Raw genomic sequence first — 22,500 nt, 5'->3', positions numbered from 1 at the left:
CACACACACACACACACACAACACTACGGCTGCATCCCAAAGCTCTATTAGCGCACACACGCACACACTTCTCTCCTCGGTCCTCCAGCTCACGCCCCAGAAATGGTTCAAAGCTCGATGTCATCGAGGACGTCTCATTTGTCTCACTGCAACCAGAGGAGATGAGAACGAGGAGAGAGGAGAGAGAGGAGAGGAGAAGAGAGAGGAGAGAGGAGAGGAGAAGAGGAGAGAGAGAAGAGAGGAGAGGAGAGGAGAGGAGAGAGAAGAGAGGAGAGGAGAGGAGAGGGCCGCTATGCGAGGAAACACGAGAGAATCCTATGCGGAAGAGTTTTCAGTCAGATATGTATGGAGTGAGGATATGTGTGGAGTGAGGATTGTCTCAAAATTATTTAAATATATATATATATATATATATATATATAAAAGGATATATATATATACATACATTTATAAATATCCAAATACAAAATACAATATAAAATGTAAAAATGTGACACACAAATAAATAAAATATAAAAATGTAACACACAAATAAAATAAATAAATAAATAAATAAATAAATAAATAAATATAAATAAACGTGTCTTTGTAAATATATTTTCGAGATTTGAAAATAAATATGCTTGACTTTGTATGTGGAATCTGCATTTGTGAATCTCCTTTTTGCTTTTATGTCGATGACGTAATTTTGAGACATTCCTACTGCACACCAAGATCCACAAATAAATACCACTAGATTTGAATGCGAAGACACCCTCCACTGAACAACCAGCAGATGGCAGTGTTGTGCAAAGGCTGCAGATGGCAGTGCTGTGCAAAAGCTAGGCTCTGGCTGTACAGTCATTGGTATCAGGGCTTGAAAACGAAATAATTTTTCAAACGTTCCGTTCCGAACGGTTCAGGTAGGTCTATGTTTAACGTTTTCGTTCTTGCATGCGTTCCGCCACCAACATATCGGTCCTGAACCGGTTCGGAACGCAAAATATCGTTCGTTCTTAAAGTTCCGGCAGTGTTTGGCGGGCCTATCAAGTCTATTTTTGTGGACTTTACCTTAGAATAGACGTACTCATTATTTCCCCTTGATTTAGCCTATACCGTAGCTATGCCCAAAAATAATAAATCACAGGCGGCATCCAAAAACATTCAGATGGGCTATCCATCCCATAGCCTACATACTTACTGTAGGCCTAACCTATGCCTATAAATAATTTCTTATCAAAAATATTTCTGGATACGTGCTAAACTCCTTACCTGGTTGTAGCCTAAGTTTTATCCATATGGAGATCTTAAAAGGCTTGCGCTATAATTCCAACCCTGTTTATAAACGAACCTGTCTGTTGCTGACAAGGCCTATCTCAAATTTCCCGTTTAACTCTTCTACATAGAATAGGCTATAATTGCGCAAACATTTCAAATGAAATGACTTTAAAACGACAAGGCGTAGACAGGCAAAATAGGCTATTACGCATAGGCTACAAGCAATTTCCAAATCAGTTTCAGTAGCCTATGCTACGAGCTGGCCTAAGATCCGAAGTGGCAGACGGATAGGTTACATTACAACAGCAAGACAAAATATACACATTTGGACCAAAGGTCCATTTATTCGTTTTTTTTTTTTTTCAAACTGCAGAAATCAAATTATTAGGCTGTTCGCCTACATAGCGGCTTGTTAGCTCACAATAACAGTGTAGATGCGGGCTTGTTTTTCGCACAACCGGAAATAGTCTCCCTGACATAGGATATGCTTTTGTGAAATTTTATAAAATATATAGAGAACGAAAAAAAAACCGTTATTAACCGGTTTTGTGGATTTCAGAATAACGTTTCTGTTCCGGAACAGTTGAAGACCATTTTGTTTTCGTTTCCGTTCCTCGTAAAATTCTGTAAAATTCCGTTCGTTTTCGGTTTTCGTTTTCGTTCCTTAAACCGGTTCGGAGCCCTGATTGGTATCCGGTTCTGGTCTCAATCGCAACTACAAGATCAACATGGAAGCGACCGGTGGATTACCTGAGGGGTATTTAACAAAACCTAGATAAGGGATTAAGCTGGGATTTTTAGGTTATCCTGGATGAATTTAGCCTTGACGTGGTTTCACAAAAGAGTTGGCACATAAATTACCATGGGGATTTATTCTCTGCACCTAGCCTGGTCCCGACCAGGCTAACAGCCAAGCTAAGTTAATTCTAATAGTAATTATGTCGTCTTATTGGTTCAGCTAGCTGTCATTCACATCAGACCTCTGTGCTAATTTTTAAGGAGCTTTATTCCATTTATAAACTATTTGCTAAATGTATTTGCTCGCAAAACAAAACAGATAGTCTGCCTACTACCATATGGTTATTATTTTAATTGTGATAGCCTTATAATTATTAAACATAGGCCTAGGTATTCATTGTTTGCTTATTTTATTGATAGACGTTTGATGAATAGCCTACTGTAGTTGATTGGAAGTGGAGGGGCAAGTTTTCGAAGGTATTTTCAACTATAATATTAAGGTATATCCTACTATGTGCATCTTTGCAGTGGCAAGCGCTTTCTTAATGACGTTGCGTGCCGAGACAAGGAAGCACTCACACGTGGGTGCATACGTAAATTTGCATTCAGTTGGTCTACCACGCCTACTCCTGCTGTTTTACAGAAATAGCCATGATTCCCCATTCCACAAAGGACAGCTTTACTTCATCGTTAGTCTACATCAAAAGCGGCTGTTCACTTTGTGTGAATGACTGTATTTTCTGCGTCTTTTTTATTCCAACCGTGGGCACTTTGGAGCAGAAACGAGAACGCGCACACATCCTGAATTACTTACACCTGGCTTGACATAGTCGCTCCTACTCTTCCTGGATTGGCAGTAGTGAAACGAGTTGAGCTAGGATGACCAGACAACGCGATGTCAAACCTCGCTTTATCACTCATCTTGGATGTCTTAATTCTGCCTTTGTGAAATACCCCTCTGGATGGGTAAGAAGTGTTATTTGTTACTTGTGTGTGTTATAGTGGATTTTTTCTTCAGAGATACATGAGTTTACTTGGGGATTTATTGGGCATCTATTTTGTCAGAAATGTGCGTGCGCAAGGCTTCACGACACCAACCTTGCTCCAGCTGCGAGATCACAACACATGATGTTTTGCCGCGGAATGGGTGGCAAATGTGTAAACAACTGCCATATTGCCATTCCAAACTAAACCCATGCATTTCTATGGAGGATTTTTTGAGTGCTGTGTCCCCTCATTAGAAAGTCTCTGGTATAAGTTCATATTCTCTGCAATTTGCGTGTTTGTTTATTCTAGCCTAGGACAGGGGTGGGCAACTAATTTCTCCAAGGGGCCACATGACAAACTGGGACTGTTGAGGAGGGCCGGACCCAAAATACCGAACTCAAGTCTGAACTCAATTTTTCTGTTCTTGTATAACATTAAGTAAATCATATGGTTTTGTTTACTAGTCGTAAGAACAGATGAAAATGTGAGGGAGACAAAGGAAAAACGGCAATATTTAATCTATGTCCAGTATTTAATCCTCATTCTCGAAAATTATTTTTTGACATTGACATTTTTTTCAGTTTTCAAAGACTGATATAAAAAGTACTACAATATCTATATAATTAGGCTAGGTCATGAAAATGTGAAGGAGTCAGTACAACCGGTGGCCTGTGCCACCATTTCATCAACACTCAACAATATTTCATCATTAAATCATTACCATCATTAAATTAACTCTATGCAGAATTAGACTACGAAAATGTGGAGCAGACAATAGTAGGCTGTTATTAGTTAATCAACATGCACAAAGAAAACTATTTAAAAAATGTAGGCTATGTTTTTGCTTTAACTTTATGCACATAACTGTGATTGGCCAACTCGCTCTGTGTGTTGAGCCGGCTGCTTCAAGCAACCTGTGGGTAGTAGCATCATACTAGTTCGCTAACATAAGCTTTGCAAATAAACTCCTTAAACATATTTTGGTTACAATTTTACAATTTGGTTACAAATGGGTTATCCGATTGTAAACTGTCTATCTGCCAGTAACGTTTTGAAATGAACACTTCGTATCGCCAACGAGCAGCAGTAGGAGTTCGTTCTAACAACCTTTGCGGTGGTGAGCGACGCAGACATAAGAGACACAAAACTTTGAAAGGTTTACGCTGACATGAAGGCAACTGCATTGTGTCGACGCAGAAGCATAAATTCTATTCACCAGCACATCAGTGAGGGTGTTTACGTCGTATGCATCCACGCACAAATGTATGGGCGTACACATAGCAGTCGCTTTCAAAATAAAAACAACGATAGTGATTTGCATGCATTATCTCTATGCTAGGCTCTTGACTATTGTTCTTTCACGGACCTTACGTGGGCCGGTCAGGGAAAGCCCACGGGCCGGATGTGGCCCATGTATGGCCTAGGAGGTGATGCGCCTCATCATCAGTAATTGACGTCTCTTAAAGGTGATGCCTAAGTGAGCAAGGCATCTAATCTCTTAAAGGTGATGCCTAAGTGAGCAAGGCATCTAATCTCTCATCTCTTAAAGGTGATGCCTAAGTGAGCAAGACATCTAATCTCTCATCTCTTAAAGGTGATGCCTAAGTGAGCAAGGCATCTAATCTCTTAAAGGTGATGCCTAAGTGAGCAAGACGTCTCATCTCTCATCTCTTAAAGGTGATGCCTAAGTGAGCAAGACGTCTCATCTCTCATCTCTTTCAGTCCTCCATCGTCCCACCTTCCTTGTTTCCTTCACAAAATAATTAGAAGGAGGGGCTTTGCAAAGAAGAGGAGGGGCTAGGAAAAAAAGAAGGAGGTGCTAGGACAAGAAGGAGGGGTCAGGAAAAGAGGAAGGAGGGGCTAGGAAAAGAGGAAGGAGAGAAAAGTAAAATGATCTGCAGGTGTAGAGTGTTTAGCCTAAAGCCAAAGTATCTTCCGAGCCGAGGTGTATCCAGACTAGGCAGGCATAGGTAGCCGAGGTGTATCCAGACTAGGCAGGCATAGGTAGCCGAGGTGTATCCAGACTAGGCAGGCATAGGTAGCCGAGGTGTATCCAGACTAGGCAGGCATAGGTAGCCGAGGTGTATCCAGATTAGGCAGGCATAGGTAGCCGAGGTGTATCCAGATTAGGCAGGCATAGGTAGCCGAGGTGTATCCAGATTAGGCAGGCATAGGTAGCCGAGGTGCATCCAGATTAGACAGGCATAGGTAGCCGAGGTGTATAGGTTGGTGGCAATCGCCTTGTTGATTTGCCTTTTTTTGTTCAGTTTAAAACAAACAATTTAGAATCCACACAAGGCCATTCAGATTTAAAACTTTAAAAGAAAAAAAAATGCAATAGGCTGCCTACAGTATGCAGAAGGCTGCCTACAGTATGCAGTATGCAGAAGGCTGCTTACAGTATGCAGAAGGCTGCCTACAGTATGCAGTATGCAGAAGGCTGCCTACAGTATGCAGTATGCAGTAGGCTGCCTACAGTATGCACCTACAGTATGCAGTAGGCTGCCTACAGTATGCAGTATGCAGAAGGCTGCCTACAGTATGCAGTATGCAGAAGGCTGCCTACAGTATGCAGTATGCAGAAGGCTGCCTACAGTATGCAGTAGGCTGCCTACAGTATGCAGTATGCAGAAGGCTGCCTACAGTATGCAGTATGCAGAAGGCTGCCTACAGTATGCAGTAGGCTGCCTACAGTATGCAGTAGGCTGCCTACAGTATGCAGTATGCAGTATGCTGCCTGCAGTATGCAGTATGCAGTATGCTGCCTGCAGTATGCAGTATGCTGCCTACAGTATGCAGTATGCTGCCTGCAGTATGCAGTATGCTGCCTGCAGTATGCTGCCTACAGTATGCAGTATGCAGTATGCTGCCTGCAGTATGCAGTATGCAGTATGCTGCCTACAGTATGCAGTATGCAGTATGCAGTATGCTGCCTGCAGTATGCATATGAAACGCTCTAGTGACGCATGTCATGGATGCACTCTGACGTTCCGTTGGCCTATTCATTAGCACTGCTGGTTAGATTATAGTTTATTATATTATTACTGGTATTTCACTCGTGCAATGACAATAAAGTTGAATATACTCTAATCTAAAACTCAGAAATATGAACTAAACATGAAGAAAATCTTAGTAGAAAAAAAAAACTTCAGCACATCTTCTACCAAAATAAATGAACTGGCTTATGTATGCATATGTATATTATTATTATTATTATTAATAATAATAATCATACACATGTATAAGAAAAATGAACTACAAACTCGTGGCATGACCTCTTCCTGATACCCGTTGAAAAGTCAAACTGCATGGAACCGACAGGGACTTTTTTTTTTGTTTTTACAAAAACAGAAAAACCAAATAACATTATTTCATGCTGATAGCTTTTGCTCTTTCCAAACGCAATATAGCCAGCTGTTTTGGGGAGATGTTTGCCTTTTATCAATCCAGGTGCAGTAGGCCTAGATCCCAACCACAACTGGTACAGTAGGCCTAGATCCCAACCACAACTGGTGAACTGTGATGAACTGCCCTATTTGTGATTGTTTTCAGAGATTATAGACATTTTCTTTTTATACACTGATGCAGATTTTGTGGCTGGTCCTTCTGTAGCACCAGTGCTTAGTGGAACAAGTTAACATACAGCCCCTCTCTCAGTCACATGCGTGCACACACACGCGCGCGCACACACACACACACACACACACACACACACACACACACACACACACACACACACACACACACCTGTGCTCCTGTGAGTAGCTCTCTTACATGCTCACACTCACACACACACACACACACACACCTGTGCTCCTGTGAGAGTAGCCATGTCCAGTATGATGTCAGCTGTGAGGTCCTTGCTGGCGTACACCACCCCATCAGACAGCACCAGACGACCCTCTGCATCAGTGTTGTTTATCTCCACCGTCCTACACACACACACATTTAGCACACACGTTCACCAACGCACGCACACACACACGTTCACCAACGCACGCACACACACACACACGTTTAGGAAAGAAGAGGAAGAGTGACTCTCCTGAGAGCCCGACGAGCACTGCTGAGTGTGTGTGTGTGTGTGTGTGTGTGTGTGTGCGCGTGCCTACTTTCCAGAGTAGTGTGTGGATGTCATCAGGACGGGCGTGTGTGTGGGTGTGGGTGTACCTACTTTCCAGAGTAGTGTGTGGATGTCATCAGGACGGGCGTGTGTGTGTGTGTGTGTGCCTACTTTCCAGAGTAGTGTGTGGATGTCATCAGGACGGGCGTGTGTGTGGGTGTGGGTGTACCTACTTTCCAGAGTACAGTGTGTGGATGTCATCAGGACGGGTGGCTGTGGGACCCACAGCATTCTCAGCCAGACAGAAGACAGCGTGCAGGTTATCCTTAAAGCCCTACACACACACACACACACACACACACACACATTATCTCTAGACATCACCAAGCTTAAAGGAACACGCAGCGTTTTGGGACTTCAGCTCATTCACCGTATTCCCCAGAGTTGGTTAAGTCGATACATATCCTTCTCATCTCCACGCACGCATGGACACACACAAACACGCGCACAAACACACACACGAGCGCGCACGGGCACACACACACACGAGCGTACACGGACACACACACACACACGTCACCTGCTTCACTGCAGCTTTAAAGGCTCCTAAGATGGCTGCTGCTCCTCCACAATCCCTCTTCATTCCTGGCATGGTGGTCTGCACACGCACACACACACACACACACACACACACAACATCATTGCCATGAAATTCAAACACACTGAACAGACGTACACACACACACACACACACACCTCTTAGGCTTGATATTGAGGCCTCTGGTCGGTCTCACACACTCACACACACACACAGAACATCATTGCCATGAAATTCAAACACACTGAACAGACGTACACACACACACACCTCTTAGGCTTGATATTGAGGCCTCTGGTCGGTCTCACACACACACACACACACACACAGAACATCATTGCCATGAAATTCAAACACACTGAACAGACGTACACACACACACACCTCTTAGGCTTGATATTGAGGCCTCTGGTCGGTCTCACACACACACACACACACACACACACACACCTTGCCCTTGATGCTCAGGCCTCCCGTGTCGTAGACGATACCCTTCCCCACCCAGGCAATGGTTTGAGTGGCGCCTGAGGGGGTGTGGCTTAGCACTGCCAGAGCAGGGGGGTGCTCGGCTGCCTTCCCCACTCCATAGATCCCTACACACACACACACACACACACGCACGCACACGCACACTTTAATGTTTTTACTTGGACCTTAACACAGGGGATGAGATATACAGATCTAAACATTGATGGAAGTATGTAACACACTTAAAGGAGAAATTTTCCTTTAGGGTCACCCCGTGTTTGTGTGTGTGTGTGTGTACCCCGTGTACAAAAACCCAACAAAAACTGGGTCCAAAACGACGACCAAACATTTGTGTATATATGTGTGAGTGTGTGAGTGTGTGTGTGTGTGTGTGTGTGTGTGTGTGTACCTCCAAAGCCCTTCTGCTTAAGATCCTCTCCACGGATGATGGTGGGAGGGATACCCAGCTCCTGTCCTACAGAACGGATTTCCTACACACACACACACACACACACACACACACACTCACTTATTAGAACTCTGGAATATAGAGAGATATATGGAATATATAATGAGCCGGTGTGGCGTGTGGAGCCCCTATTGTAGCAGCTCTTCTCTTCTCTTCTCGCCTCTTTGGAACAGAGAGGCTTCCAATAGACCTAATGCTCTCTCTCTTCCAATAGGCCTAATGCTCTCTCTCTCTTCCAATAGGCCTAATGCTCTCTCTCTCTTCCAATAGGCCTAATGCTCTCTCTCTTCCAATAGGCCTAATGCTCTCTCTCTTCCAATAGGCCTAATGCTCTCTCTCTCTTCCAATAGACCTAATGCTCTCTCTCTTCCAATAGGCCTAATGCTCTCTCTCTCTTCCAATAGGCCTAATGCTCTCTCTCTCTTCCAATAGACCTAATGCTCTCTCTCTTCCAATAGGCCTAATGCTCTCTCTCTTCCAATAGGCCTAATGCTCTCTCTCTCTTCCAATAGACCTAATGCTCTCTCTCTTCCAATAGGCCTAATGCTCTCTCTCTCTTCCAATAGGCCTAATGCTCTCTCTCTCTTCCAATAGACCTAATGCTCTCTCTCTTCCAATAGGCCTAATGCTCTCTCTCTCTTCCAATAGGCCTAATGCTCTCTCTCTCTTCCAATAGACCTAATGCTCTCTCTCTTCCAATAGGCCTAATGCTCTCTCTCTCTTCCAATAGACCTAATGCTCTCTCTCTCTTCCAATAGGCCTAATGCTCTCTCTCTCTTCCAATAGACCTAATGCTCTCTCTCTTCCAATAGGCCTAATGCTCTCTCTCTCTTCCAATAGGCCTAATGCTCTCCGCAGAATCCCAATTTAACAGGCATTTTAAAATGACCACACACACACCTCCAGGAAGTGGTCGGTGTTCATCTCACTGCATGGTGTGTCCACGATGCGCGCAGCCAACCGCACCCCGTCAGCTGCGTTGGTCAGACACTAGAGTCAGAACACACACACACACACACAAACACGTGAAAACTACAGTGTGGGAGGGTTGCTTTGAGGTGTGTGTGTGTGTGAGGGGTGATTTGAGATGCGTGTGTGTGTATGCGAGGGGTGATTTGAGGTGTGTGTGTGTGTGTGTTTGTGTGTGTGTTACCTCCAGGGTGCTGGCATCCAGAGGGCCATTGTTGTTGCCAACGGTGATGAACTCCACAGTAACCAGTTTCTTTTCAGAACGCCGCGATGCTGATGAGCGGCGTGAGAAGATGGGGAAGGCCCGCGCAATGGCACACGCCGACGCAAACACATCCGAGCGCTCACACACCACCTACAACACACACACACACACACTCATAAATACATCTGAGCACTCACACACCACCTACAACACACACACACTCATAAATACATCTGAGCACTCACACACCACCTACAACACACACACACACACACACACACATAAATACATCTGAGCTCTCACACACCACCTACAACACACACACACTCATAAATACATCTGAGCTTACACACCACCTACAACACACACACACTCATAAATACATCCGAGCACTCACACACCACTTACAACACACACACATAAATACATCTGAGCTTACACACCACCTACAACACACACACACTCATAAATACATCCGAGCACTCACACACCACCTACAACACACACACACACTCAAACACATCCGAGCGCTCACACACCACCTACAACACACACACACACACACACTCATAAATACATCTGAGCTTACACACCACCTAAAACACACACACACTCATAAATACATCTGAGCTTACACACCACCTACAACACACACACACTCATAAATACATCCGAGCACTCACACACCACCTACAACACACACACACTCATAAATACATCCGAGCACTCACACACCACCTACAACACACACACACACACTCATAAATACATCTGCGCTTACACGCCACCTACAACACACACACACTCATAAATACATCTGAGCTTACACACCACCTACAACACACACACACTCATAAATACATCCGAGCACTCACACACCACCTACAACACACACACACACTCAAACACATCCGAGCACTCACACACACCACCTACAACACACACACACACACACACACTCATAAACACATCCGAGCACTCACACACCACCTACAACACACACACACACACTCATAAATACATCTGAGCTTACACACCACCTACAACACACACACACTCATAAATACATCCGAGCACTCACACACCACCTACAACACACACACACACACACACACACTCATAAATACATCTGAGCTTACACGCCACCTACAACACACACACACTCATAAATACATCTGAGCTTACACACCACCTACAACACACACACACTCATAAATACATCCGAGCACTCACACACCACCTACAACACACACACACACTCAAACACATCCGAGCACTCACACACACCACCTACAACACACACACACACACTCATAAATACATCTGAGCTTACACGCCACCTACAACACACACACACTCATAAATACATCTGAGCTTACACACCACCTACAACACACACACACTCATAAATACATCCGAGCACTCACACACCACCTACAACACACACACACACTCAAACACATCCGAGCACTCACACACACCACCTACAACACACACACACACACACACACACACTCATAAACACATCCGAGCACTCACACACCACCTACAACACACACACTCATAAACACATCCGAGCGCTCACACACTACCTACAACACACACACACACACACACACACACACACACTCATAAACACATCCGTGCGCTCACACACCACCTACAACACACACACACACACACATCCGAGCGCTCACACACTACCTACAACACACACACACACACACACACACATCCGAGCGCTCACACACTACCTACAACGCACACACCCACACACACTCATAAACACATCCGAGCGCTCACACACTACCTACAACACACACACACTCATAAACATAAATGCGCACGCACGCACACACTCATAAACACATCCGTGCGCTCACACACCACCTACAACACACACACACACTCATAAACACATCCGTGCGCTCACACACCACCTACAACACACACACACACACACACACACTCATAAACACATCCGTGCGCTCACACACCACCTACAACACACACACACACACACTCATAAACACATCCGAGCTCTCACACACTACCTACAACACACACACACACACACTCATAAACACATCCGTGCGCTCACACACCACCTACAACATACACACACACACATAAACATAAATGCGCACACACACACACACACACACACAGGGCAGTAGAAGGGGACTGACCAGGATGCAGCGTGTGTTCCCGGCGGGCAGGCATGTGCGGACCAGGCGGGACAGGAAGTGTGCGGCGGAGGGGCTGTTGTGGCGACTGACGCGGGGGGGCAAGGACGCCACCAGAGCCTGGCTCAGGTACAGCGGGCAGCTGTCTGTGGGGTTGGGGTTCAGAATGCCCAGCGCCGACTGCCATACCTGGCAAAACAGGACACACACATTACACACACACACACACCTGAGAACACAGGACACCCATACACAGTATGTGGCGCTTAACTGAGAACCTACATGTATCCGTTATGCCAAATAGCTGATTAAAGGTCTTTTTTATTTGTATTCTGTGCCAACTCTGATAAGCAGCTGGTGCACTAAGGGCCGCTTCTGAGGCGGCAGAGTCCATCCTGTGGCTGTTCCTGCTGAGGTGTCCCTCACCATGGCAACCTCGACAGGGACAAGGAGGCGGACATTCTGCAGACATTTTGCGGCCTTTCGCCCATTAACAGGGGGCAGCCGTGGCCCACTGGTTAGCACTCTGGACTTGTAACCGGAGGGTTGCCGGTTCGAGCCCCGACCAGTGGGCCGCGGCTGAAGTGCCCTTGAGCAAGGCACCTAACCCCTCACTGCTCCCCGAGCGCCGCCGTTGAAGCAGGCAGCTCACTGCGCCGGGATTAGTGTGTGCTTCACCTCACGGATTGGGATAAATGCAGAGACCAAATTTCCCTCACGGGATCAAAAAAGTATATAAAAAAATAAATAAATAAAAAATAACAGCCCCATCTCCCCCAGATAACTGCCTGTTAAGCTGTCCATGGCCAATTGCACTACCCTATCCCACCCAGAGTGTTCTACTTATGTACTGTAATTACAATTATACATAGCTATGACTGCTCTTATCCATTGTGTCTTACTACTCTTATAAATGTTACTGCTACTATACTGCACATATCTGTACATGTTGTTCATACATTGTTCATATCACATAGCCATATTTATTCTGCATAAGGTTACTGCTAATACGCTGCACATATTTATATGTAATTTATATTACTGTAAACCAACGATATACTACTGTCTACACTGCACTATATATCTTGTCCTGTCTATGCACCACCAGTCTATATTTTGGATATCATATTGCACTTTTCTGATTGTTTGCATTTTGTCTTTGTACTTGTACTCTGCACAATGACATTAACGTTGAATCTAATCTAATGATTTGTCCGTTCATACCTTCCGGTCTCCAAAGTCAAATTATTTAAAGTTAGCTAATAGCTAAGAGGCTTAAAGCGTTGATGCCAGATTACCTCGCTATTTTAACAAGCTAGCAGATTGGTGCGTTCTGTATGTATACTTTCAACTAACGTTCACCACTGCAGGCTTTTCACAAGCTTCAGTTAACAGCGGAATATGAACACTTCAGATAGATATATAGCATGCCACGCTAACCAGAAAACTACCGAAGTGTTGGGGCAGCTATAGCTAATGTTAGCTAGACAGCTAAGATAACTATTTCACAAGCTCGTGAATTAAGACGTCCAAACGGCTGCAAAGTAATGGCAAAATATTTTATTAAACTAAAATGTAGACCTGTTTGTTATCAGTAAATACAGTGCAGTTTAGCAGTCATGTCACTAACGTTTAACGTTACTGGTAGAATATGATCAATGAACATGCAGTTTTGCAAACTTGAGTGCCCCTCCTCTCCGCAGATGTCTAGTTACCTCTTTGGTGACGACCGGCTGCAGCTTGCCCTTGACTTGGGTCCAGTTCAGCTGCTGCAGGTTGCCCAGTTGGCCGACGATTAACACCGGGCGATTCTGGGGCTCCGAGTCTCCGGCAGACGCCTTAAATTCGAGCACCACATTCGCCATCTTTAGCCCGAGTGATTTGATGAAGGTGCCGACGTACTTTGACCTCCTTGCCTCTGATTTCTATTCCGCTTCTCGCGAGTGCTTGAAGGACCGCGCGCGCATGTCACGTCCCGCAGCGGAGTGGGCTCTCTCGCCGTTGTCTACCTGCAGCTCTCCCGTCACCGAAGAAGCCCCTGGCTGCACGTTGATCATCCTACCTGGCCTAGAGGTCTTGTTATGTATAGGTGTTCTATTTATTTTTCATATTTGTGAACTTTGTACTTTTTGAGATATTTACGATAAAAGAGTGAACTAAAAATCCAATTACAAGGAATTACCAGTGCATGAAAATGCAAATATTTTGATGTAAAATATCATGTAGGGCTAGTTAAAACAGATAATGCAGAGATGGTTAAAATGTTGCTAGTATAGACATGTTTGTTGCATAGTTTAATGAAAGTTGATAGTTTAAAAGTTGAATGTAGATAGTTAAATTGTTGATAGACAGATAGTTTATTGAATGTTGATAGACAGACAGTTCATTGGATGTTGATAGGCTGATAGTTGAATGGATGTTGATACACATAGTTTAATGAATATTGATAGTTTAAAAGTTTAATGTAGATTGTTTAAATGTTGTTGATAGACAGATAGTTTAATGGATGTTGATAAGTAGATCATTTTTAATGGATGTTAATAGGCAGATAGATTAATAGGATAGACAGTTTAACGGATGTGGATAGACAATTTAATGAATTTTGATGGTTTAAAAGTAGATAGTTTAAAAGTTGAATGTAGTGAGTTTAATAGGCAGATAGTTTAATGGATGTTGATAGGCAGATTGTTTAATGGATGATGATGACAGAATGTTTATCCCTCTAAGCGCCAAAGTCGCAGAGATAGATAGCTAAGATGTCAGTGGGGTATACTACATATCTCGATTAGTGGGTTAGCGAGGTATGTTGCGCTCAAAGCCAGGGTATGCTGTGACACGAAAGTGGATCTGTTTTAGTGTCGCTATATCACCATGGTATCTTATGCTGTCAACCAAACCTGGTCGGGAGGAGGTTATGTGCTAAGTTATAGCTCAAATTGTGTAATCTACCGCACACTGACCAATCAATTGTCTTAAAAAACAAAGTTATCTCACGTGTAGGATTCTGTCATATATCTTACAGGTGGAGCTCCGCCTGTATTAACATTTTGGATCTTGAATGCGCTTTAATAGTGCTGTGCGTGCAAATATCCCACTATGGACGTGCATACCATACAACTGATGACAATTGATTTATTTGATGTTATAGGTTAGACTCAAAAAATGACCGCAGTGTAGATTAAGCTATCACTCATGAATGCGGAAGTAATTGTTTGTAAATAGAGGCGGTCTTGTGCGTCTCCATGTTACACGATTGGCCAAAGTCATCCCAACACCGAGAACGCGCACAGATCTGAACTGAAAGCCTAGTTTGACAAATATATCACATAACTGCAATCGTAGTATCACTTAACGTATACCCCTGAGTCAAGACTTTGTCAAACCTCGATATGTCTACATAGCCTAGATATGTCTAATGTGCTTCGTAGTATACCCCACAGGAGTTATTTGAAGCTTGGGGCACAACAAGGAAAATCAAAATCCAAAATTTTTCAGAGGGCAAACAATGTAAGTCAGTATCAGATAGCATGCTCATGACTATATCCTATTTTTTAATATAGATAGTTTTGATAAAGAGATAGTTTTGCATTTGCTTGAAGTGATGTAGCCTATATATTAAGTTTGTTTCAATATATTTTTTATGTATTAATTATTAAGTAAAATGCAAATCGTTATAATTGTCTGTTAATTTCTTTGGTCTTTACCATGTGTTCCGGTAACTTGTAAAGCCATACAAGGGTTCCCTCACATTCTCTAACATTACATAAATACATGTCAACTACAAACATAGTTAAATAAAATGTTAACTACAAACATAGTTAAGAGTGCATGCTGATTTGGTAATTTGATTGACAACTTAATATCAGACTGTTTAAATAGGCCTAACTATTTCATAAACTCTTGTTCATTCATGGCTTCTTTAAAGATCCCATGTAACTTTTAGAGCATAGGTTCTCAAAGTGCGGCCCGGGGGCCAATGGCGACCCACATTAACATCTGTAAAACTCTTAAAACTGTACTGTGTGCTTTGAAAAGAATGAATCTCCGTTTAGTGGCCGTCAGGTTTTCCTGTGGTGCTTTGGTAGCTGAAATTGGCCCTGAATAAGGCCTATGCTGATAAGAAGCAAGGCACACTGAGACTGTTTGTTCTAAATACTGGTAAGCTTGTACTTGAAATGGACTTCACACAGGACTGTTATATCCCACATTAGTCTGTTGAGGGTAGAGAACCCCAGGGATTGTGTGTGCATTGCAATTTTTTTAAGATTTTCAGTTTAGCCTCAGTTATGAATTAAAATGTGTTTAATGCAATAAATATACTGTAAACTGTAGAGATGCAACCTGGTTATTAAAATGATTATAAATGGGATTTATTGTCCAGGTTTCTTTTTCTCACCCCGCCCCTTTGGTGGCCCTCAGTTCAATGTTGGGTTCCTGAATTGGCCCTCATCAATCAAAACTTTGAGAACCCCTGTTTTAGAGTATTCAATTATTGGCCCAAGCAGTGTGAAATAACTCAAAATTAATAAAATTAGGATTAGAAGCGTAAAAGCTGAGACCCCCCACTGAGGGCACATCTGGCGTTGAGCCCATCCTCCAGTTTTGACAATTTTGATCAAAAAAATTTGAAAACAATAAATGTTATTATCGTAATATTCTGGCAAATTTAAAACATCACGATGGTCGACAGGGGGCCAGAAGTGATGGTCCGATATCTGGAAGCCTGATCACTATCTGGGTTATTACTCACAATTGGGTCCCACTCAATTTTAAAATATCTCTCGCGCCCCTGCTAACCATCATCAACACATGGAAAATATAATGCTAACTTCTACTTTAATACCATTTTGTTTCTTAACTAAGAGTAGGCTGAACAAAATAACATCACCTCTGTACACCACAATATTAAAGTCAATTCACGCTACGTCAATAAATACAAACGGTACACTTGTCTTTCATAGGTCTAATGAAATCACTCTGATGTTAAAGTGTACACGGCCAATCAACCATTTCATGTTTATTCTTACAAATCTTCCTCCATACATGTCATAACCCTTGCCAATGCTGTAGAGTTCATACAGAATCACTCAGGGCGACCGCTGCTTCTTCATCCCACAAATACCATCTGCACAGACACCAGTGATGTCGCTAATGCCACACGGCGACGCAAGTGATGCTGCTGATGTGGGCCCAGTCTGGATATGGAAGCATCTTACACCATGATGCACCATGATGCACCATGATGCAGCCTCTTACACCATGATGCACCATGATGCAGCCTCTTACATCATGATGCAGCCTCTCATTCCCGAGGAAAGCCACTTGATCAAACCGAATAGGACATTCCTGGTGTAGGATACAGTTTTCAAACAGCAGACAGAAAAATAAACAAACAGACAGATATACAGAATAGAATTTAAGACAGAAAGTTGGTGGACTTGATTGTGGATGAGTACCCCCCCCCCCCCCCCCCCCCCCCCCACACACACACACACACACACACACACACTCCATTCAGATACAATCTGCACAATTTGTACACTTTAAAATAAATAATGACTTCATATTTCATATTTGACAGGAAACAGTAGTATCCACGCCAGGAGCAGACCGCACGTGGGAGCTGACATCCAATCAGAGATCAGCCGGAAGGTGCTTGTCAAAACCACATGAAGCACAGAGAGCAGCCTGGCAGAGGCCAGTCTGGAGCCCCCTCTGGTGGCCAGTCTGGGGAGTGCCCCCTCAGGTGGCCAGTCTGGGGAGTGCCCCCTCAGGTGGCCAGTCTGGGGAGAGCAGGTGGACGCAGCTGAAGCCGGAGCAGCGGAGGAGATTGAAGATAGGAGAAAAGACGTGAAGATAAAGTGCCACAGCCGTCACTCAGCTGCAGGAGAGGCCTGCATCGGCCCGGAGCCAACGAGGGTGCCCCCCCTCTCACGCACGCACGCACGCACGCACACACGACAGATAAAGCTTAGTGATACACAAATCAACGATGTGCTTGACTTTCCAAGGCAAAAACAGCAATAGTCTGTTGGGAATGGGAATCTGTGCAGCTTAACGGACCCATCAGAGAGAGAGAGAGAGAGGGAAGGAGAGAGAGAGAGAGAGAGAGAGAGAGAGAGAGAGGGAAGGAGAGAGAGAAGGAGAGAAAGAGTGTGTGTATGGGGGGGTGGGGTTCCATTGCACTGGGCGTGGGGGTGTTTTGACTTGCTCCGTCACCATGGGAACCTTGGAGATGGTCTTCTGATGGCGTTGCACATACACACTTTAGCACTATTCTCGCGGGAGTGTTGTACAGACAAGCAATCCTGATTGGAGCAAAGATTAGGCCCGCCCACACACACACACACACACACACTTCGGAATGTGAGCTAAAACTTAGTGAGAAACAAGATGAAAATGAGGACGACGACTATGACGAAGAGGATGAGGATGACCAGCATCTTGCGGTTCTTCTTCTGGTACTGTTCAGCCTGCCGAGAAAACACAGACAGAACATTGCCAACGTTAGAACACACAGGACTAGAACACACAGGTCTAGAACACACACAGGACTAGAACACACAGGACTAGAGCACACAGGACTAGACTAGACTAGAACACACTGGACTAGAACACACTAGACTAGAGCACACAGGACTAGAACACACAGGTCTAGAACACACAGGTCTAGAACACACAGGTCTAGAACACACACAGGACTAGAACACACTGGACTAGTACACACTAGACTAGAGCACACAGGACTAGAACACACAGGACTAGAACACACAGGACTAGAACACACTAGACTAGAACACACAGGACTAGAACACACTAGACTAGAACACACTAGACTAGAACACACAGGACTAGAACACACAGGACTAGAACACACAGGACTAGAACACACTAGACTAGAACACACTAGACTAGAACACACAGGACTAGAACACACAGGACTAGAACACACAGGACTAGAACACACAGGACTAGAGTACACAGGTCTAGAACACACAGGACTAGAACACACTAGACTAGAACACACTAGACTAGAACACACAGGTCTAGAACACACAGGACTAGAACACACAGGACTAGAGTACACAGGTCTAGAACACACAGGTCTAGAACACACAGGACTAGAATAGGGATGTAACGATTACCGCTATAATGGTAAACCGCCATAAAAATGTTGACGATAACAATTACCGTTTTCATTTCAAATATCATGATTATCACGGTTGATTACCACGGTGTGGAAACCGTGTGTTTAATCCTTCCCCAGCTTCATCTGAGCCTGCTTTTGACATACAGTAGGCCTGGTACAATGAAACAAAACTGGTACCCTACTGATTCTGTTGTCTAATTGATGGTTTTAACTATGATTCGGATTTGGCTACACCTGATTTTAAAAGGCGGAACATTTTCACTGCAAAATGTGCACCGTATCATGTAGTCACTCTGCGTCTTTTTATGTTCGCATCCACATTAAATCCATTCCACTCACTTAGCCTACAGTAGCCTAAAGTTTTATTTCGAATGCTTACTTTGGTCTCACTCATTGCATCCAAATAACAGAAATAGCAAACTCCAAGTTATGGAAGGTGTAAGTAAGCTATAAGCACATAGCCAATTAAACATGACTAAGAAAAAAGTGAAAGGGACACTTTTTGAAACTATTTCAGCTTGTAGGCCTATCAGTGCTTTCTGAACATATTGAACACACTTGTATACAATACCGTGATAATACCGAAAACCGTGATAACCGGTCACTATAACCGTGAGGTTAAATTTTCATACCGTTACATCCCTAGACTAGAACACAGGTCTAGACTAGAACACACAGGACTAGAACACACAGGTCTGGTCTAGAACACACAGGACTAGTCTAGAACACAGGTCTAGAACACACAGGACTAGTCTAGAACACACAGGTCTAGAACACAGGACTAGTCTAGAACACACAGGTCTAGAGCAGGGTGAGCAGAGATCAGAGGTGGCTCACCTTCTGCAGCTGCTTCAGGCCGTCCTCAGTCTTAAAGCAGGCCTGCTCCACGTTAAAATCAATCCGGTCCAGTACTGTCCCCTAGGGAGAGAGTGCACACACACACACGCACACACACACACGCACACACACAGCGGTCATTGAGAGTACACACACGCATAAACACACAGCGGTCACTGAGAGCACACATACACACACAGCGGTCATTGAGAGCACACACACACACACACAAACACAGCGGTCACGCTGTATGTGCATCAGAGGCCTGCAACAATGGAGTGTATAATGTGTGTGTGTGTGTGTGTTAATGGGAGTCCCTTCGGCAGGAGTGTGTGACGTAATTTGCATCATGACGAACAGCAAGTGGTGTAATCCTAGAAATGTCACCGTTCTCTCAAAGTCCTGCTCGCCTCATCTAGAACATCTAGTGATCGTCTGTCGACCCTTCTACCTGCCCCGTGAGTTTACTTCGGTAATATTCAACGCTGTCTACATTCCTCCACAAGCCAACACAGATGCTGCGGTTTCAGAATTGCAAGAAGTGTTAAATAGACAATAGTGTTAATTTCGTCAGACACGACGAGAGGAAATATGTTCGTCAACTACCTTTTTTTTCATGACTAAGACGAGACTGCACTAATGCCCTGAAACTCTGACTAAGACTATCTTAAGATTCATTATTGTTGACGAAAAAAAATATTCCAAATGAGTTCATGCGCAGCAGCTTTCCTGTAGGCTAGTCTATGTGCTGTTGCTGCAACCCTGTGGCTGCAACACCAAACTACATGGAACAATAACACTGGAGATTTCTGTCAGAGTTAGCAAGCTAACTACCTAAGCTTTATGCCACAATGCTACAGACCCATTAGTTGAAGCTTCTCTCATACATATACAAATTAACATCCCCCAGAATGTCCATACGAAAATTTTCAGCAAGTAATGTCAACTATTTAACTAGTTACACTGATGATGCAAAGTTTGCTAGCAAGTAGGCTAATATGGAAAGTTCGCTAGCAAGTTAGCTAGATCATATTCTTTGTTAAGATGGAGAGTTTGGGGAATGTGTTGCGCATATCGCCATCTACCGCGGCGGAGTAGAACGTTAATACTTGAGTCTACGACAGTGTTTCTCAAACGTTTTCAGACGAAGGACCACTAAACTAACCAATAAAAAAGAAACGCACGGGCCACCTAGCTAAAAAAAAAAAAAAGATTAGACCTACTTCAACAGTATATTAGCCTACACAATAGGCCTACTCACTGAACAACCTTGCTTATTGTCTTTGGACTTTGCTTATTGTGTCAGAGGATTCATATGATTTAACAGACATATCTTACATAGACAGTGTTGCAGAACTGTTTGGATTTACATACAGTAGCTTACAAGTTGGTTCAATATTGCAAACAACTCATCTATATTATATTTTACCACGTCTGCTTGCGGACCACTTGGGATAGCTTGCGGACCACCAGTGCGGACCACACTTTGAGAAACACTGGTCTACGAAGATCATGACAGTGGTCCATTCAAATCTTTTACTGTCTATGGTCAAATTCCAGCCGAGCTATAACTGTAGCTCGACTTTCCTGTGCATGTAAACATACTGACTGACAAAAAATCTGAATGAGTTCTAACAGACGAGTAGCCCTGTGGACACACAATATTGGAAAATTGAGATGTGTGAAACACTATTTCACTGAAATGGTAATCAGAAATAATTTCTTATGAAAAAAACGACTAAAATGTTTTGACTAAAACTGACTAAGACTAAGATACCTTTAGTTTTCTTTTGACTAAAACTAGACTAAAATAACGAGACTTTTAGTCGACTAAAACTTGACTAACAAAAATGATATTTGAATGACTAAATATGACAAAGACTAAAAAGGACATTTCGTCACAAGACTAAGACTAAGACTAAATTAAAAATAGGTGACAAAATTAACACTAATAGACAACAACACACGCACCCTGAAGCTGTGCTTATTGTGGCCGGTGATTTCAATCAAGTACATCTGAACCGGTCCATGCCTGAATTTATTCAACACATTCACTTCCCTACACGTGGTGACATTGGATCACTGCTACACACAGTTCAAGAACAGTTACAAAGCTAAGTCTCTACCAGCTTTCGGAAAATCAGATCATGCCGCTGTTTTTCACTGCCTATGTACAAGCAGAGAAGTCAGAGGGACCCCCCAGTGAAGAAGGAGGTCAAGCGCTGGACTGACCAATCGGAAGCCAGGCTACAGGACGCCCTTAGCAACGTTGACTGGGAGATGTTCAAGACGAACTCTGCTGACATCCATGAGTTTACGGAAGTATCATTGAGTTACATCAATATGCTAACTGATTCCATCATCCCAACTGTAAAGATCCGAAGCTTCCCTAACCAGAAGCCATGGGTGGATAGAGAAGTGAGAACGGCATTAAAGACACGCACCATCACTTATAATGCTGGGCTTATTTCAGGGGATATGACGGATTACAAAGCAGCATCTTATAGTTTACGTAGAGCTATTAAAGATGCTAAGCGGCACTATAGAGACAGAGTTGAAGCTGATTTCTTGGA

At 43.7% G+C, this 22,500-nt stretch overlaps 2 protein-coding genes across 8 annotated transcripts in view; both read right to left on the bottom strand.

Annotated features, from left to right (window-relative positions):
• Positions 1–13,933, bottom strand: part of npepl1 (aminopeptidase like 1) — a 19,856-nt gene extending 5,923 nt beyond the window's left edge. The window contains exons 1-9 of the mRNA XM_042088588.1: positions 13,656–13,933; positions 11,944–12,129; positions 9,734–9,904; positions 9,481–9,570; positions 8,521–8,602; positions 8,094–8,236; positions 7,626–7,703; positions 7,279–7,379; positions 6,791–6,914 (exon numbers count right to left, since the gene is read on the bottom strand). Of these exons, the coding sequence (XP_041944522.1) occupies positions 6,791–6,914; positions 7,279–7,379; positions 7,626–7,703; positions 8,094–8,236; positions 8,521–8,602; positions 9,481–9,570; positions 9,734–9,904; positions 11,944–12,129; positions 13,656–13,805 (1,125 nt within the window). The 5' untranslated portion in view covers positions 13,806–13,933. The remainder of the gene's footprint in view (positions 1–6,790; positions 6,915–7,278; positions 7,380–7,625; positions 7,704–8,093; positions 8,237–8,520; positions 8,603–9,480; positions 9,571–9,733; positions 9,905–11,943; positions 12,130–13,655) is intronic.
• A 2,990-nt stretch (positions 13,934–16,923) lies between these two features.
• Positions 16,924–22,500, bottom strand: part of stx16 (syntaxin 16) — an 18,847-nt gene continuing 13,270 nt past the window's right edge. For all 7 annotated transcript variants that reach the window (XM_042088610.1, XM_042088612.1, XM_042088614.1 and 4 more), the window contains 2 exons: positions 19,928–20,008; positions 16,924–18,413 (listed from right to left, as the gene is read on the bottom strand). In XM_042088610.1, coding sequence (XP_041944544.1) covers positions 18,312–18,413; positions 19,928–20,008 — 183 coding nt within the window. In that variant the 3' untranslated portion in view covers positions 16,924–18,311. The remainder of the gene's footprint in view (positions 18,414–19,927; positions 20,009–22,500) is intronic.

Source organism: Alosa sapidissima, chromosome 4 (assembly GCF_018492685.1).
Source record: "Alosa sapidissima isolate fAloSap1 chromosome 4, fAloSap1.pri, whole genome shotgun sequence".
NCBI classification, from domain to species: Eukaryota; Metazoa; Chordata; class Actinopteri; order Clupeiformes; family Clupeidae; genus Alosa; species Alosa sapidissima.
Note: the sequence above shows the minus strand (reverse complement) of the source record. Positions and strands in the feature narration are given on the sequence as shown.